Here is a 19,096-nt window from a genome sequence, read left to right as displayed (position 1 = left end):
AGCCGAATATTTGAGGTATTCGATCATCCCTAGTAACGACGCATCTGCACTCATTCTCATCCATATCTACAGAAGTCAGGGCAAGCCAGGCCGGCCATCACATGGCTCCCCTTTTCATATGCGTCGTGCCAGTAGCACTGATCAGAAAAGGAGCCGCAGATACTGGCTGGTAGAAGAACCACAGACATGGACTGCAAATCTTTTTGCTTATCTGGAATGTCTAATTTTGGCTAGCTTGACTATTGCCGTAGTTTGTTTCTGACTTCAATACTGTATGTCTCCTTTGTAACGTTGCACTTGTTCTTGAATATATCCTTTTATATGAAGACTACAAGAATTCTGTTACGACTGGCAACCACTCTCTCCACTACATATTCCTAGAAAATGAAATGATTCAACTTAGTTCTTTCAACTCATAGAACCGGCATTTTACATGTGCAAACCTATGATAAAATACTGATTTAGTTTTGCCAGCATTATCATTTTAGTTCCCACTACCACATTCACTGATGTGGCTAAAAGATTTTCCCATTATGCATTATATGGTGACTCATTTAAGTACTGAATGTTATCACTTATACTACGCAAAAAAAGAAGTTGGAGAATAAACTGAAAAATACTGAAAATACTCTGCTTTTGTTTATGGGATCTGTGTGTTATCACTGTCAGGGACCAGATACAAGGACTTTTACACCACTATCAGACTCACGCATGCTCAATTATAATGGGAAACCTAAAATATCCTCTCCATGTCTTTTCACTTGATCCCCACTTTTAGATGGTATTCTGTAACTTACTTTGTAACTTTGCTGTGTAGACTGAGACATTCTTGGCAGAGTCATCTCATATTAGATAGCAGGGGATATAATGGCAGCTATTAGAAGCCTAGGTTAGGGCAAAGAATCAGAGTACACATCCATATGAGATGCAGCATGCAGTTTTCTTTCCACTGTCTGATTTATTTATTTCATCGTATGAACGTATACCTTACATCATATAAAAATAAACACCAGACACTAGACAATGATTGAAAAATATCAAAAGGATAAAAATCAAAGTCGAATATCAAGATTTTCTATGTATTCAATAGCATCATCATTTACACTGTCTGATGATTTGGGCGTTTAGCTGTTACTTTTTTATCTAACTTTTGGTATTTTTCACCTATTTTTCATTTGTGTGTATTTTTTTCAATGTCAGTGTTGTTTTTCTTTATGCTTATCATTGTGATCATGCTTTTGGGTTTTCAGCTGATTCACTTTTTAAAAAGTCACAACATTTTGGCACAAATGTACTCCACAACCCCTCCTGGAGTGATTCTATGTACTGTATTTTTTGGATTATAAGACACACTTTTCCTCCAAAAAATTTGGGAGGAAAATGAGGGGTGCGTCTTATAATCTAACTGTAGCTTACCGAGGGTAGTGGAGATGGGTCACAGGAGACAGGCGAGATGCTGCAGGCCGCGAGTGCTGAGCTGTGGGCTTCCTGTTGGCACCAAGCTGTGCTGTGGGTGGCACGCTGAGCTGTTGGTGGGGAGTCAGGGGCCGCCATTCTGAAAATGTCAGCAGTGCAGGCTTCAAATAATGTCGCCTGGAGTCAGCGTGCGCGCAGATGGAGCTCTTGGCTCAAGCTCTCATCTGCTCATGCGCCGCCTCTGGCCCATTGATCTCCCAGCAGCGGACTTAAGGAAAATAGCGCCCAGAGGTGGCGCGTGCGCAGATGAGATCTTGGCTTCTCATTGAGCCTAGAGCTCCATCTGCGCACGTGCCTCCTCCGACCCATTAATCTCACTGTAGTGACCGTAAGGAAAATGGCACTCAGAGGTGGCGTGTGTGCAGATGAGATCGCAGCTTGTCATTGAGCCGAGAACTCCCTCTGCGCACACGCCGACTCTGGGCACCATTTCTTTGAAGTCTGCACCACTGACAGTTTCTGGATTCTCCTTCTGCCTCACAATGCCCACAGCAAGGACACCCGCTGCATCACCCAACTTTACCACCATCCCTGCCTCCTGTGACCCCGCTCCTCCACTGCTGCAGCCCCCTCCTCTTATAAGACAGCACTGGATTACAAGACAGACCCCATATTTTTTTTTTCATTTTTTTCCCCTCTAAATTTGGGGTGCATCTAATAATCCAGTGCATCTTATAAAACGAAAAGTACGGTATTTTTTGGTACATGCTAATTTTTTGCAGTAAAAAGTTGCAAAAAAAGTTAAAGACAGACATAATGAATGAGCATTTTTGATTTTGCACAAAATTCATCAAACAATGTGCACCATTTTATAATAATAGAGTGAAAAAAAAAGTAATTGAACAGCACAAGACAAAAAGAAAGTGACTTAAAAAGCACTACAGGGTCCTGACTGTTATCGTCTACACAGAAGATGTACTGACGAACCCAAACCCTGGGACACTGTCAGAAAGAAAGCTTGTAGCGGTATGTGCATGCCATGGGGTAGTTTTTATGTTTTTTTGTTTTTTTAAATAGCTTTAACATTTAGAAACTATAATAAACTCATTATTTCACTTTTAAAAACCCGCATCTAATGATCTAATTACTAAAACCAGCATTACATGCATTCCCTGTAAAAGCCCTTCATGTCTGTAATGTCTACTGTAATAGTAGTGTTATTAGGGTAATCGGATGCATTATGCAAAGTTCTTTACTAATACACATTATCAAAATTCCAGAGGAGCTGAAAACAGTAATTACTCCAACAAGAAGAATATACAAATTATCGTGGCCAATTTTAGAGCTCGAGAATGTAAAGCATAACTTACCAGAGCCGGCGGAAACAAAGAGGGGACGAGGAGTAGGCAGGGTAGGCACCTGCCTAGGGCTCTACGTCTTCGTGGGGGGAGGAAGTGATGTTGCTGAATGCCTGCTGCTGCTGGCTGGCATGATTCTACGACCACAGGCATCCAGTGCACTGATGGCGGGGGCGCAGGCAAAGGCAAAGTGAGCAGTGTCAGTCACTGAAACCGCTCATTCCTCTCTCTGCCTGCACCCCGATCATTGCTCCCTCTTTGCACTCAATTGTATTTGCATCTATAAGAGCCCAACTGATACAGGAGCAAATTTGGACATCATTTTACACAAAACTCCAAAATTGGTCCCGACAGAATTATTAACACCCTCAACTTAATCTTTGCTTACACACCCTGTGGAATAAATATCTGCAATCAGTCACCTCCTATACCTGTCCACAAGCTTCTTACTCCTCTCACCTGGAATTTTGGACTCTTCTTTATAATCTGCTCCAGGTCTCTCATATTTGAAGGCGTCTTCTCTTCTCCCAACAGCAATTTTAACATCTCTCCACAGGTGTTAATAGGATTTAGATCCGGACTCATTGCTGACACTTCAGAACTTTCCAGCATTTGTTTCCATCCATTTCTTCTTGAAATATGTTTGGGGATATTGTCCTGCTCGAAGACCCATGACCTAGGTTACAAACCCAGGAGCTTTCTGACACTGGGCACTGCATTTGCCACCCAAAATCCTTTAATAATCTTCAGATTTCATGATTTTTTGCCCCCAGTGCCAGAGGCAAAAAAACAACCCCAAAACATCTCTGACCTCTACCATATGTGACTGTAGGTACTATACTCTGTTCTTTCAAGGACTCATTCCGTTTTCGGTAATCAGTAGAATTATGTGCTTTACCAGAAAGCTCTATATCGGTCTTTTCTGTCCACAAGACGCTTTCCCAGAAATATTTTGGTTACTTACTTACACTTTTGCAAACTGCAGTCTAGCATTTTTATGTCTCTGTGTCAGCAGTGGGGTCCTCCTGGGTCTCCTCCATAGCATTTCATTTCATTCAATCGTCGACAGATAGTTTGCGCTGACACTGATGCACCCTAAGCCTGCAAGACAGCTTGAATTTCTTTGCAACTTGATTGTGGCTGCTGATCCACCACCCGGACTATCCTGTGTTGCAGCCTTTCAGCAATGTTTCTCTGCTCTCGATGATTAGGGAGATTAACTACAGTGTTATGGGTTGTATATTTCTTGATTATGTTGCACACTAAGGACAAAGAAATATCAAGATCTCTTCAAATGGACTTGTAACCTTAAGATTGTGGATATTTTTCAAAAATTTTTGTTCTCAGATAGTTCTCTTCTTCTCTTTTTGTTATTTATGCTTAGTGTGGCACACACAGAGCCACAATTCAAAGATTGAGTCAACTTCTCCCCTTTTTATCTGGTCTCAGGTGTGATTTTCATATTGCCCACTCCTGTTACTTGCTGTAGGTGAATTTGAAAGAGTATCACATGCTTGAAACAAAGCTGTTTACCCACAATTTTGAAAAGGTGTCAACAATTTTGTCTGGCCCATTTTTGGGGTTTTGTGTGTAATTTTGTCCAATTCACCTTATTTTCTAGGATCTGTGCCAGCACAATCTCACCAAGAACTAGGCATAAGTGATAGCCCATGTCCAGCTGTCACGGTCAGTAGTATGGTCTATTAGGCATTCTGTCAGTGTCACACTGACAGGTATAATGTAAAATGTAGCATAAGCCATACGCACTGCAATACACTGCAATACAAGTAGTCAGAGTAATAACAGTCTTAGATAAAAAACTGAAAAAAAAAATTGTAAGCATATTAAAAAAAAAAATCCAAGAAACTAAGGAAAACAAAAAGTAAAAATACATAAATTTACATAAAAGCAAAAATAAAAACAAGTCCACATATTTAGAACATCATCCCATCTGGAAAAAAAACAATTTATAAAACTTTCACATTAATGTCAATGAGCACAGTAAAAAATAATAAAAAAAGATGTCACAAAAACTTGGTTTTTCATCATACAACCAACAAAAAAGTGGAATAAAATGCTATCAATGTATAAATATCGTATGTAAATAAAAGTGGTACTGCTGAAAACGTCACCTTGTTCTGCAAAATACAGGCCCCTATTCAGATCCATCAGAAAAAAAAAAGTTATAGCTTTAAGAATACAGCAATGTAAAAACACTTTTGTTTATATATATATATATATATATATATATATATATATATATATAGAAAATTAAATTGACCTTATTGTGTAAGAGAGGCAAAGCCTTAAAAAAAATAGGAGGGCAGGGAGGTACAAGGTCAGGTCGGGCAGGAGGAATGGAGGGCAGGTCGGGCAGGAGGGAAGGAGGTCAGGTCGTGCAGGAGGGACGGAGGTCAGGTCAGGCAGGGGGGAAGGAGGTCAGGTCAGGCAGGAGGGAAGGAGGGCAGGTAAGGCAGGAGGGAAGGAGGTCAGGTCAGGCAGGAGGGAAGGAGGTCAGGTTAGACAGGAGGGATGGAGGTCAGGTCGGGCCGAGGGAATGGAAGTCAGGTCAGGTATAAGAGAAGGAGGTCAGATCGGGCTGGAGGAATGGTACTGGGTAGCCGGACTAGAACAGAGAACTCTCACAGGAACAGTTGCATGCAGCAGACCTGGAAATAATACTGTTGGTGTTCTGGTGGAGTCCACACCATAATAAAGCGGTGTGAGCCCCAGAACGACGCAACACCAAGAAAGTGCCTCCCACAAGTCTTAACCCCATCGGAGTCCTGCTACAGTCATGACAAAAACTACATAAATATGGTATCACTGTATTTTTACTGACCTGAAAAATAAAGTGGTCTAATCATCTTTACCACATGGTGACATAGCACCCGCAAACCATTCTGAAGTCCAATATGGCGCTCCTTCCCATTTAGCTTTCTGTCAATATGCTCTTTCCCTTTCAGCTTTCAGTCAATATGCTCACTGCACCCCTAGTTGAATTCATTGAGGGACGTACTTTGTAAAATTTCACTTAGACGGGGTCTGCTTCTCTTGCACGTCATAAACTCTAACAATGTGAAATGGCACCCCCCAAACCATTTCGACTAAATCTGAAATCCTTTGTTAGCTTTGCATTGTACCTTAGTTGTAGTTTACCACCACATATGGGCTATTGGTGAAATTGTGAATCAAATGGTACAACCTATTTTCTTTCATTACCCTTTTTGAAAATTAAAACTTTGGGGACAAAGCAACATTTTAGTGAAAAAAATTGTATTTTTTTTATTTTTACAGCCAATGTTATACAATTCCATGTATCACCTGAGGGTTAAAATTGCTCGCTACACCCCTAGTTGAATTCTTTGAGGGGTGTGGTTCACGTATGGGAGGATTTCTGCTGTTTTGGCATGTCAGGAGATGTTTATATGCAACATGGCAACTGCAATCTATTCCAGCCATAATGGTGCTCCAAAAGTCACATAACGCTCCTTCTCTTGTGAGTCCTGCCATGCACCCAAACAGTAGTTTTCCACCACATATGGGGTATCACATTACTCAGGAGAAACCATATATCTTGTATGGTGCATTTTCTCCTGTTATCCTTGTGAAAATAAAAAAAATTGAGGTCAAAGCAACATTATTGGGGGAGAAAAATGTATTTTTGTTTCATTTTCACAGCTCAATGTTATAAAATTTTAAAATTCTGTGAAACACCTATGGGTTCAAGGAGCTCAACACACCTCTAATTAAATTTCTTGAAGGATGTCGTTTTCAAAATGGGGTGACTTGTGGGGGTTTCCAATATTATGCACATCAGGGGTTTTGTAAAGGTGACAAGGCATCCGCTATCTATTCCAACCACTGGGAAATGTTGAAGCGTTCCAGAGTTATTACCTTATAAAATGACACTGGTTAGAATTGTAAAATTTGGCTTGGTCAAGAAGATGAAAACAGGCTTGGAGGTGAAGGGGTATTGTTAGTTCAAATGTAATAGTGGAATTTCACATAACTTTAGATACATTCTTTCCCCCCCACATCTACCATTGGGGAATAATTGGGAAACCTCCATACTAGATATGATTTAATCTGACGAAATTCAAATTCAGCAGATTTGCCCAAAATCAACTGGAAGATTGGACTGGCATCAAATAAATTCAATACAAATTAATTCTACCCTGAAGGGTTTAAAAAAAACCCCCTAACTTCTCATTGCCCTCGCCGTACAATACCTCTACCGATGCCACCATTTCTTTGACCAGTTCCACTGTCTTCTATCTTCTTCTATTCCCAAGCCTTTGGTGGTGTTGTTCTTCACTAGACCCCACCCCATTAGGTTGGGTTCAACTCAAGTCATTGATGACTTGCATCAAGAAAAACATGTCCATGTGGCATGTTACGAATGAATAAACATCTATGATGTGTGTCAAACCCAACCTGATGGCCAAGTGAAGAACAGAGGCCCAGAAACAGAAGAAGAAAAGCAATAGAACATGGAAGGTGAAAGAGAGTAGAAAGAAGAGCTAATCAGAGGACTGGCTGTAGCAGGCGAAATATGGAAAGTGTTATGGTCGCCAAGGAGCAGCGAGTGAGCCACTGAGCTGTACATTGGATTCCCCTGAAGGAGCACCAGTAGTGACCCCTACATAGGGACTGTCTGACACAGCAACAGGGGGCCTAAATTCACGACTGTCAGGAACCAGTGGTGATTGGCTCTTACAGACTGATAACATCTCTTAATGTCCAGTGCTGGTATGCTCAGATGCTGCAGCATGGAGATGTTAACTCGGACTTGGCAGCACAGAGGTGATGGCTCAGACGTGGCAGCACAGAGGTAGAGGCTCAGATGTGGCAGCATGGAGGCAGTGGCTTAGACATGGGAGCACGGAGATGGTGTCTCAGACATGGCAGCACGGAGGTGGTGGTAGAGAGCAGGGTCTAGGACGAGACACAGATTAGGAACACGAAACTGGTACTAGGACATAATAGCAGAATTAGACACAGTAGCGCACAGGGAACTGAGAACTAGTAACATACTAACTAATAGGCAACCTTGCTCAGGCACTTCATGTACGGGGAGGCAGTCTTAAATACCTTTTTAAGGAAACAGGTGACCTCAGGGATTGCTTCCAAGTAATGAGATGCCAGCCCTATAAGAAAGGGGGCGTGGCCGTGCACGCACTCTACGGTCATGCACAGAAGGGCTGCATGTGGCCTGGAAGCAGTAGGAGGCTGTGGCAGATCCCGGGGCAGGAGAGGATCGAATGGAGCTGCTGGGCAAGTGAGAGGGAGGCCGCTGCCTCCGGAGCCTGGGAGCGGTAGCATACAAGCATACTACTCTGGGACCGGGCAAGTGAGAGGGAGGATGCCGCTGCTGGAGCCTGGGAGTGGGAGCGTGTGGGAATACCGCGTTGGGACCGAGCAGGTGAGAGGAAGAACTCCCCCGCCGGAGCCTGGGAGCGGTGGCGTGTGGGTATGCCTCGCCGGGACCAGGACCGGGTGCTACAGGAAGGAGAGGTTAGAATTTATTTTTTTAACCTCTCAGCCTTCAAGATTTTTAATAGCAAGCTGGCCACCAAAATTATGGAAATTACACAAATCAAACCTTGGAAAAAAAATTTATTCTGTGGAATCTAATTTTTTCAGAGCATTTATGATGAATTTGATCTGTTAGTCTTCTCTACTCCATACATATAAGATACATAGAAAAATGGTGAGTTGTTCCTACTTTTCTCTTATATGCATGTCCAGTTTAACAGAGCAATGACCACAAAGAGTCATATTATTTAGATTGGGAGGTGCAATTAAAGGGATTACCTCCATTTTAACCAATTCTTTAGAGAATCACCATTGGAACCATCAATGATCTGCTGCCATAAGACAAATTTGTATGAATCTCTATCCAACATAATGCTGGATTTTGGAGATTGAGGATGATGGGTCGTATTATCCACATTGGGTTGTATAAGATTGTCATTGTTTGACCATGAAAAAAATAGACAAGTTCGGTTTTGTTTTATGGTTTTTTTTTACTTATAACTCTTGGCTCTTGTTCATAGAGTGGGAACCAAACAAGTCTTGATATGCGCTTAATAGAGTATAGTGACAGAGACTGTCTTTATGAGACAACCCCTTTAATATACCTCTATATACTGTAGTCGTGTCATTATTTATGGCTAGGACGAGAAGTGAAGGAGATTTTTATGACTTATTCATCTATCATTGTCCACACAAGCAGCTGCGAGAAAAGAACACGCTGTACTCTTTAGCCATAATTTTATACTAATTAGTACCCTGTAGTCACGATCCATAGGGATAAAATAATACCTTTTGTATTTAAATAGTTACATTTTCCATTTGCAGGTTACAAGTGGAGGAAGTCGTGTGGAAATATTGGAAGGAGTGATAAAGAGAACGTGCCGGTGCCAGAACTAACGGAAAACAAGCCAGGCGGCAAACCGCTTCACAAAAAAAACATGAGCTTACAGGTACAGTGGATAAAGCATACATCATTTTTAACTTTCTTCAGAACTACGTCATTGTGGACACATGAGGGTTAGGGGTGCTCTCATCTGTTTGCCTGGCTGCAGTTAGAAAGACCACACAGACCGGACCTTATCCTACTGAAAGCCCGTACTCCTTCCCTTTGGGCAGAACACTACTCAAGACAACATCGGGTGAGAGTTCCAGACTCCTGTAACACTTTATGGGGTTCCTGGTAGCTGCTGCAAGTTTTTCTCCCAATTTCCCCCCTTGGAATCCCCATACCAGCTAAAGAGCTGTTTGATTGATCCGTTGAAGTTCTCACACAACCCATAAGTTTCAGGGTGGTAGGCGTTACGGCACATGGAGCAGACTCCATATTTCTCCCAGAGGGTCTGAATCAGTTTACTTTGGAGCTGGGCCTCCTGGTTGGTCAATACATCTTGCGGAAACCCTACTTGACTAAAGGTGTCCAATAGAGCTTGAGCCATGTGCTCTGCACAGAGCCTGCGAGTGGTGGGTGGCAAAGTCAACAGGGGTGAGGCTAAACCTTTTTCCACTGAGGCTGGGTATGGCTAAGGGGTCTACTAAATTCATTGCAATCCTCTGGAACGGTTCACCTATCAAGTGCATTAGGGCATTACACGACAGGTGGCTTCCACCAACCGTTGACACACTGGACAAGAGGCTCATTATTCCTGTACCTCTTGAGTGTGCCTCGGCCAAAAAAAACTACCCATCAGGCAGGCCTGGATCTTTTTGACTCGCGTGTATCCAGCTGTAGGGACGTCATTGGCCAAGTGCAGGACTTGGTCAGTGCTGTCAGCGCACCACAAGATGGTGGACACAGGTCCAGGGATGCTCTGGGCAGGATGCGGGCTCATCTCTATCTAATATTCCCCTTCTACCATTATACACCATCCCTTCAAGTCTTTCCCCAGGCATACTGTGAACAAGCTCTAGGGTGGGGTCCACAAGTTAGGCTTCCTTAAACACTTCTCCCCCCAGTCAATGGCCACAGTCTTGTCAAGTGTACTCATGGTTAATGATCAGAAGAGGATGATGAAGGCTTGGAATGCTGGCATCCTCTGGAGGGCTGGTATAAAGATCCACATCAGGGTGCTGCTTAGCTTAGTTGCAATCGGTGACGGCGACAAACTAGCTGGATAGTCCTTGTCCTAGGTCCTTTCCAAAATAACAGGTGTCAGGAGTCCATCCATAAGTTCCACTTCGACCTGTCCCTGGTTGGTCACCAAGTCCAGCTTCACATGTGCTAGATGGGTTTCCAAGCGCTGACAACAGCTAGATGGTCAATTGTCTGTCTGGTAAATGGTGTTCTGGGGGGACAATATCTGGGCTTTCTAGGGTGATTGAAGACCCAGTGTCCCGGAGTCCCTGGGCCTGGATGTCACCGACCTTGACCGCCTGGATGTGACGCTGGAGGTTGGCTGATGTAGGTTGACCAAATTGCCATAGGGTGTGGACAGGGTTATATAATTTTCTTCACTGATGGTGTATCCTGGAGGTAGCATCCTTCAGACCCCGATGGCTCGTCTCGGTAGGTGTTAATCGTCTGGGCTGGCAGATAGGATCCAGGCATTGTGGCTCCAACCCTGGAGACAATCCTTTGCTATGTGTCCAAGATGTCCACATACTTAACTGCGCTATGGCTTGGGCAAATCCCATGCCCTTTTTGTAAACCTTTGTACTAGTGGAGCTTCTGCTGGGTAGTGGGTCATGTTCAAGTGGCAATGGCGGCTCCAATCCCTGGTTAGGGGGCCTTCGTTGATTGATGGGCATATCGGGTCTCCAGTGAGGTCAGTTGGCTTTAAACTCATCAGCCAATCGGACTGCTTGTTCCGTGGTGGCGGGCTTCTGGTTGCCTACCCACTCTCGTAATTCTGGGGCCATCTTCTCCATAAGTTGTTCGAGCACAATCACGTCCCAGAGGGCAGCAGCAGAGTGGGCAGCCCGATCATCGAGCGTGTGGTTGCAGTGCCATTGCAATTAACTTACAAGTTCTACATAGGAGGCCCCCTGTCGGGACACAGTCCACACCTTGGTGCAATATATCACATGGGTGATGGTAAAAAGGGCCAAAAGGGTGTCCTTAATGGTCCCAAAGTCTAGGCAGTCCCAAGGCCTAAGCGACCAAACAGCATCTTGGGGACAGCCAGTCAAACTATTCAACAGGTATTTGGGCCAATCAGCTATAAGCCCCTGGTGCATCAGCATGAGGAACTCAAAACTTTGCAGATGTTCATCAACCTCGGTGCTGGACTCATTAAATACTGACACATCCCTGTAGCTAAGATGATTTCCTTGCTGAAGGACCACCATGGATGTATAGGGCAGCTCTGGTGGTAGGGGAAGAGGAACTCCCAAAACTGATCCCATATCACAAGCCCTCTCCCTGCTTGAGACTATAGGCCCCAATGCAACAAAGAACTCCTGGATTTGGGCTGCTTGGGAGTGAGTTGTTGATTCAAGACTACCACTGGATCCATGATCTGGCAAGCAGTTTAATTCGTCTCAACCACTGTGGGGTTCTTGTCATCATGCATAACGTTCTGGGCATTCCAACAGACCAATTCTTGCATCAAATCCGAATGGGTGTTGGTTGCCCAGTATTGAATCTGTCAAAGCTGGCACTTCTCCTGTATTTGCCATTTCCTGTTGCAGCTGTATATCCACTCCTTGGGTGCTTTTCCCAAAGCCAAACTGATATGGCTCACAGTCTCCTGGTCACAAGGTCCTCCGGTACCATAATCCATGTCCATTTCCTCCACGCAGTCCTTGTTTTCACACAACTGGTCAACCTGTACGTCCAGGGCGTACCATCTCCTTTCACCTCTTTGGCGGGTATAGGTGACGTGATCGCCCGGGTAAAGGTTGTGGTCCGGATGTCCTCGACTGAGGTGGGATTCTACGTCCCTCCGGGAAACAAAAATGTCTTTGGTCATCCCGGATTCACCAATGAACCACCACGCCAGCTCCAGGACAGACAAACACGTCATGCCTCAGTGGCCCCCGGGATGAGGGTCGCTCTCTACGGCACCGCTGCTTGGCGGCTAGGTTCCATGCCTCCATGCTGCCGCTCCATGCACCTCCTCGGTGCCAGGTTCCTTCCCCTCCAGGGTCGGCGTCGCCGTCGCTCCCATCAGGGTCTCCTGCCATCTCCGGATTGTTTTCTCCTGCAGCTCCAGCAACTGAGCCTGCAACCGCCTCACTTCTTCCTCCAACAACTCAGGGGTGATTTACGGGTCGTGTCACCGGCGCTTCCTCGGGTTGACCGGGGGAGCTGGCTGCTTTCACCCCGCGCTCCTGGGTGCTCCAGGTGCGCTCCGTCTTCTTGCATCCGTCCCAGACTGCGCAGTCAGCTCATCTTTATGCCCTTTCCAAGGGGGTAGGTCAATTCTCTGGGCTAAGTTTCGTTTCTCCCTTTTGGTCATGGTGGGCGGGCACAGCACTTCGCGCCATTCTGTACTGAGCCACGACACACCCAAACAAGGTGATTACACATGATGCCTGTTGTTTGCAATGGCCGCCAGTGCACAGTCTCTCAGTTCACAGTCTATAGGCACACAGTACCCGTGGTTGCGGGCATGATATCGTGTTTGTGACGCCAAATATGACGCGCCCACAGGGTCAGGGGTTACTCGTCACTATGCTGTGGTGCTTCTCCTGGGACGCCGCTGTAGCCTTGCCCGTTTCCGTGACCCCGGGTGTTAATAAAATGGCTGAGGACGATGGGGTTAGTTATTCAGGACACCATCTGTCGTGTGCGGCCAATATCAGCCGCCACTGCCGGACTTCTCTGCTGGGGCGGATGACAATGTATCTCGGATGGTTCAGCTCTCCACAGGCAGAGCTGTGTCCCAGGGAGGATGGTGGTGGTAGTCGTCGCCTTATGGCGCAGGGGCGCGATGGTGTGGGCGCTGGCAGTAACGGGACAACACTAGTGGTGCAGTTCAAGATCTCTTTACTCACTGCTCACACATTCAGCCGTTTGAAAGTGCCATTCCCCACCGTGATAGCCTACAGCCGATCCCGGATACTTCAGAGGTCATGACCGGCGGTCCCTTCTGTTAGTCTCCTTTCAATGGTCTCCCTCTACCCCAGTTCCTGGGCCATGGAATAGGCCACGGGTGCCTGCACTCCCCGCAAACCCTGGGATTCCCCTTCTTTTCCTAAGAACCCGGGTCGAGCCTCCAGCTCCAGACCACGGGCCCCGAGCTCTTCGTTGTCTGCTGCTCCTCCTCCAAAGTGCGACCTCACACGGACACTGTCCGGTGCATACTGCTCATTGTGTGTCGGACGGCTCCTCACTTCCCCCTGTGGGTGCCCCGCCTCCCAGGTTCCTGACTAGTGGGTATGAGGTCCCATACCTTGTGATGGCTGCCCCATCTCCTACCATAGCTCGGTCCCAGTGACAGAACTCCCGTATTATGTGTTGGTTGTGGTTGTGATTTGTACCGGGGACGACCTCCTCCGCATCCAAGATGAATACTGCACCTTAAGTGAGGGGCAGTACCCTGTGGCGCCTGAAGCTGCAGGGGCGCCACACATGTCCCTTAAGTTACAAACAAAAAAACAATATATCTGGCATTATTAAGACTAGTTCATGCACACACAAATGGCCAAATATTCATTATTGACGCTGAGCCGTCACAGTCATCACTTCAATTTCTCATCGATTCTGGATTCTTATAGATCTATGATTCATCTTATTTATCTTACTAGGTAGAGTAGAGACGCATTCTGTCTGTCAGAAATATCTTAAACCTGATAGAAGAATCATGGCTGGTATCATGGATCCCATTTTTGCTGGATTCATAGTGATGATGATAAATTAACATGTATTTGTTGTATAATAGAATTCATCCCTATGGACCTTCCGGCCAGCGTGGCATGATACAAACATACAGCGTGGCACGATATAAACATAGAGCGTGGCATGATATAAATATACAGCGTGGCATGATATAAATATACAGCGTGGCATGCTATAAACATACAGCGTTGCATGCTATAAACATACAGCGTTGCATGCTATAAACATACAGCGTGGTATCATATAAACATTCAGCGTGGCACGGTATAAACATACAGCGTGGTATCATATAAACATTCAGCGTGGCACGGTATAAACATACAGCGTGGCATGATATAAATATTCAGTGCAGCATCGTATAAACTATTTTCATACCCGGCTAGTCTTATACTCTGTTAGAAACCAAACCACTAATGTATGTTAAAGAGAATGTGTCATCGGAAAATGACAACATTTAAATCAGATTATAATTTTAAATTCTTTAAAAAAATGTTGTTTTGTTTTTCAATTTTACATATGTACCGCCCCGCTCTCGGCAGCCGAGCTACTCAGATCCGGTCCTTCTGTGGGTGGCTCGAGGGTCTCTGGACCCAGGGGTCTCGCGGTCACGTCAAGTGAAAAGGGGGATGATGGGATGGTGGATGTAGAACGTATATGTACGGGCTGAGCCGTACGGAGTTCGTGACGGCACCCACGGGATGTGGTGATTTTGGACACCACCGCTGCAGTTAAGGGGCACCCGGGGGAGATGTTGTGCAGCAAGTTGTTAATCCCTCCGTGGGCAGGGGTGGTGGCCCCGGGACCCGTTGGGGTTTGGCGGTGCAGGGAGATGGGCGACCGCAGGGTGCGGATCTACTCACTATTAGAAAGCACACGAGTCTCTGGTAAACCATGGTGATGGTGGTTGGTGCCCGCAGCCGGCTGTGTTCGGGTTCCCCCACCCGGCTGGTGGTCTCTGCCTTTCTCCTGCACCTGTTTTAGAAAGGTGGACTGCCTGTGCTTGCAACTTCAGGAGTCCGATCCCGGCTGGTTGTGGCCTAAGGAGCCCTTGCCCGCAGACGCTGGCCCGTGGGATTTCTGAGCCTTGGCGGTGGCCTGTTTTCCCCTCGGTGGGCTGTTGCCTTCTATTAGGGACTTTGGGTGGGACAGGACCTCTAGTCCTGGCCGCAATCAGTTAATTAACTAGTTCCAGTAGCATCTTGACCTAGCTTCAGGGTCTGAGTACCCTCCTGTGTGCTCAGGTTTCCGAGTCGGTTCCCCGGGTCGGTACCGGCGAGCCACTACCCTGTCCCGGACCACCTCGGTTCCACCGAGCCGTCTTCCTGACTCCTGCAGACGGAGACCGCCGTCTGTCTCCTAGCCAAAGGCACCAGGGCTCCTACCCTGGTACCTGTCAGTTTTCCTCAGGTCCAGACATAGGCCTGACCTCCACTCTCCTTGAACTCTGAAACTGATCTGTTGGAACTCAACTGTCGTTTTCCCCACCCTGTCTAAAACTCCTAGATGGGCGTCTTCCAACCACCTGGTTTCGCCCCCTGGTGTGTATATCAAGCCCTTAGGGGGGTGACTAGGGTTTTGAGGTTGGCTGTGTGTTACCTGTGAGGGAAAGGTGTAATGCGGGGCCCTATTTGTGACTACCTGGCCCTGACTGACAATACCTCTATATACAGCAGAAAACACAAGATCCACAATCACAATAGGTAATGTCACAGCTCACCTCCACCTCCTGTACAATTACTGATAACACCTCTATTTACAGTAGATTCACAGGATCCACCATTCACAATAGGTGAAGTCACAGCTTACCTCTTCCTCCTGTACAATGACTGATAACACCTCTATTTACAGTAGAAATACAGGATCCATCATTCACAATAGATGATGTCACAGATCACCTCCTCCTCCTCCTGTACAATGACTGATAATACTTCTATATACAGCAGATAACACAGGATCCACCATCACAATAGGTGATGTCACAGCTCACCTCCTCCTCCTCCTGTACAATGACTGATATATCTATATATAGCAGAAAACACAGGATCCACAATCACAATAGGTGCTGTCACAGCTCACCCCCATCTCCTCCTCCCATATAATGAATAACTCCTCTATATAGAGCAGATAACACAGAATCCACCATCACAGTAAGTGGTGTCACAGTTCACCTCCTCCCCCTCCTGTACAATCACTGATAACACCTCTATGTACAGTAGATAACACAGGATCCCCTATCACAATACGCTTCTATACAAGCAAATAGAGTTGGAGTCTGTCTACAGCTGCTAATATCCATGTAATGATCATCAAGAAAGGGGTCTAATATTACACAACTGCAAGATTTCCTTTTTAATTTTTAATATAGTGATATGTAAAAAAAAATCTCAAATCAAATAAAATACATTTAACATAAAAACTTTATTTAAACATAGGTCATGTTCCCTGTAATTACATAGTGAGCAGTGGTACAGTAATAGCAGAGCGCACATCTGTAGGACCGAAACCTCCGCAACTGAACTAGTCACCTTTTAATCCATGGACATTGTTTAAAACATTGCTCAATTATTTTTAAAGAAATGCATGAAACTTTATTATGTATTAGAAATATTTCTGTTACATTACAACATATTCTTACTTTCCTTATAGTCCAATTTTTGACCATTAAAAAGTCAATTCTGAATCTTCTTCGCCTACTACGTCCATGCTATATTTAGATTAGATTGTTAGATATTTTTTTTTAGCAGTATGAGAAACTTTAACATTTACTTTTTTTCCACCTATATTGTAGTGGCCTAGAATCATATATATTTGTATGTTCATATATGTTCATATGTTCTGGGGAGTATTTAGTAAAACTAATTCTTTCACTGATATCAGTGCAGCCTGTGGCTCACTTGTTATTGTTAATAGCTTTCATACAGCATATTATTCAAATAATAGTTAAATAAATAGATTAATCTCCTGGGGACTGGCTGAGTGTGACTTGACCAATGTAGGAGAATCTCCATAAGGCCTCTTTCACACGTTCGTGAAAAACCACGCAAGTTTTTCACGGACGTGTCAGAGGTGCGTTTTGCCCTCCGTGACCCATGTTTATGGGCTACGTGTGTTCTCCGTGATAACACACAGAGAACGGGAACTTTCTGCTCACTTGTCCCTGGCTTCGCTGTCCGTGGTGCTGATCTTCGGTTTCCGGTCCTGCCGACTCCCCGCTGCTGCTGCTTCCGGCCCGCAGTGAAGTGAATATTCAATGAGCGGCGGTCGGCAGCAAGTGACAGCAGCGGCAGAGACAGCAAAGCTGGAGAAGGTAAGTAAAGTTTTTTTTTTTCTCAAACACGTGTGTTTTCTCTGGCACGTGTCACACGGAACACCTCCGTGTGGTCCGTTTGCGTTCCGTGTGACACCCGTGATGCCGGGGAAAAACAGACATGCTTCTATGTTTCACGCACCAACAAACGTATCACGCACACGGACACACGCACCGCAAGGAAAAACGACTGTGTAACTCAATACATTGCTTAACATTGGAGTACGTGTGCCCGTGTCTCCGGTACGTGCAGGAACGGACCTAACACCTACCGGAGGCACCTGTGTGTGAAGGGGGCCTAAGATGTAGTAAGGCACCAGATTTCAGAGGCTTCCTCCTGCTTTACGCTGTGAGTGACGCTTTGCAGGACGGTAAATGCAGACCAGTTGTTTGCATTATATTGGTACTCAGAGTGAAACCTTGTATATTTTTTTCCTTCCTCCTAAAGGAAGCTCTGGAACGTCACAGGCCTGACTTCATCAATAACTCGCAAGAACGTGTTCAGAAACTGGAGCTTATGGCAAGACGCCGAAAAATCCAGAAGCAGGATCCAAAGTCAACTCTTCAAAAACATACATTAAGATTAATAAACGAAAAGAGAAAAGTCTTCACGACTCCTCATCCCCTAAGTGGTAAGTTTAATACATGTTGCTTTAGTGAGTCTAGTGCATCAATGTATAAATATCACGGGGGTATCACGATGGAGAATGGTCCCTCCTATTTCTGGAGTCAGAAAATTGCAGCACAGGACTTCATACACACTTGCTCAGGTTAATACTGCTGGCTGTGCAGATTTTCCTTTATCTGATGCTGCTAGGGTTAATTAGTTGCTCTGGCCATCTATGCTCTGGATGAAATCTGGTATCAGCTGTGCGGTGTGTCTACTTATGTGATGCCCCAGGGCAGTGGGATACTCAGTCCCGGATGTGCGGTGAACAGGGGAGTCGTGGTCGCGGCCGATGCCCGATTCCGTGACCCCGGGGGACAATCCAAAAAAGGGTGAATTAAGTGTAAAAATAAATAAAATAAAATAAATAAAAGACTTTGACTATGCCACTTGCGGGTTGCGGATGTTTTGTAGGAGCCGCCGCTGCGTGGTCTTCCTGGGGCTGGTAATATAATGCAGCTCAGGTGTTCTGGCCCTCCGCGAGCAGGGCTAGGCCCCAGAAGAGGATGATGGTGGTTGTAGTGTGCTGTGTAAGTTGATGATGCACCAAGGTAGAAAGGATTCAAGACACACAGGGACTGCTGTTTAAACTGGTTTTTACTCACTGTTCTGGTACCAGTGCCCGGGTGGTGCTGGTTTTCAGGTGTTTCCTCACCTTTTGTTACCAGTGCCAGTTAGTCACCTGGTAAGCTGTCCTCCGTGCACACTTTGGTTTTTGGTGAGTTCCTGTGGCCTAAAACTTCTTGGGATCCCCTCCGTTTCACAGTCTTTTCCTGTATAGCAGACAGGCTGGACAATTATAGTGGGTTGGACTCCTGTCCTGTTCCCAGGTCCTCTATTTGCTGCTTTGCTCCAGACACTCAGGTTGGTTGGGGGATCCTGACGATCCCCTCACCTGGCAGATTTAACAGGTAGCTTGACGCGTAATCCTGTTCAAGGGTTCTGCACCCCGCCTTGTGCTTAGTTCTGACAGTATTGGTCCCGCACTCCTCTGGCAACCCTCGGTTCCTTAAGTACTGGTTCCTTACTCA

The 19,096-nt window shown here is 45.5% G+C and overlaps 1 protein-coding gene across 2 annotated transcripts in view; it reads left to right on the top strand.

The window, feature by feature from the left end:
- Nucleotides 1-19,096, top strand: part of C5H10orf90 (chromosome 5 C10orf90 homolog) — a 282,565-nt gene that overhangs the window by 170,238 nt on the left and 93,231 nt on the right. For both annotated transcript variants that reach the window (XM_075352249.1, XM_075352250.1), the window contains exons 6-7: nt 9,138-9,262; nt 17,847-18,030. In XM_075352249.1, the coding sequence (XP_075208364.1) occupies nt 9,138-9,262; nt 17,847-18,030 (309 nt within the window). The remainder of the gene's footprint in view (nt 1-9,137; nt 9,263-17,846; nt 18,031-19,096) is intronic.

The sequence above is a fragment of the Anomaloglossus baeobatrachus genome, chromosome 5 (assembly GCF_048569485.1).
Source record: "Anomaloglossus baeobatrachus isolate aAnoBae1 chromosome 5, aAnoBae1.hap1, whole genome shotgun sequence".
Lineage (NCBI taxonomy): Eukaryota > Metazoa > Chordata > Amphibia > Anura > Aromobatidae > Anomaloglossus > Anomaloglossus baeobatrachus.
Note: the sequence above shows the minus strand (reverse complement) of the source record. Positions and strands in the feature narration are given on the sequence as shown.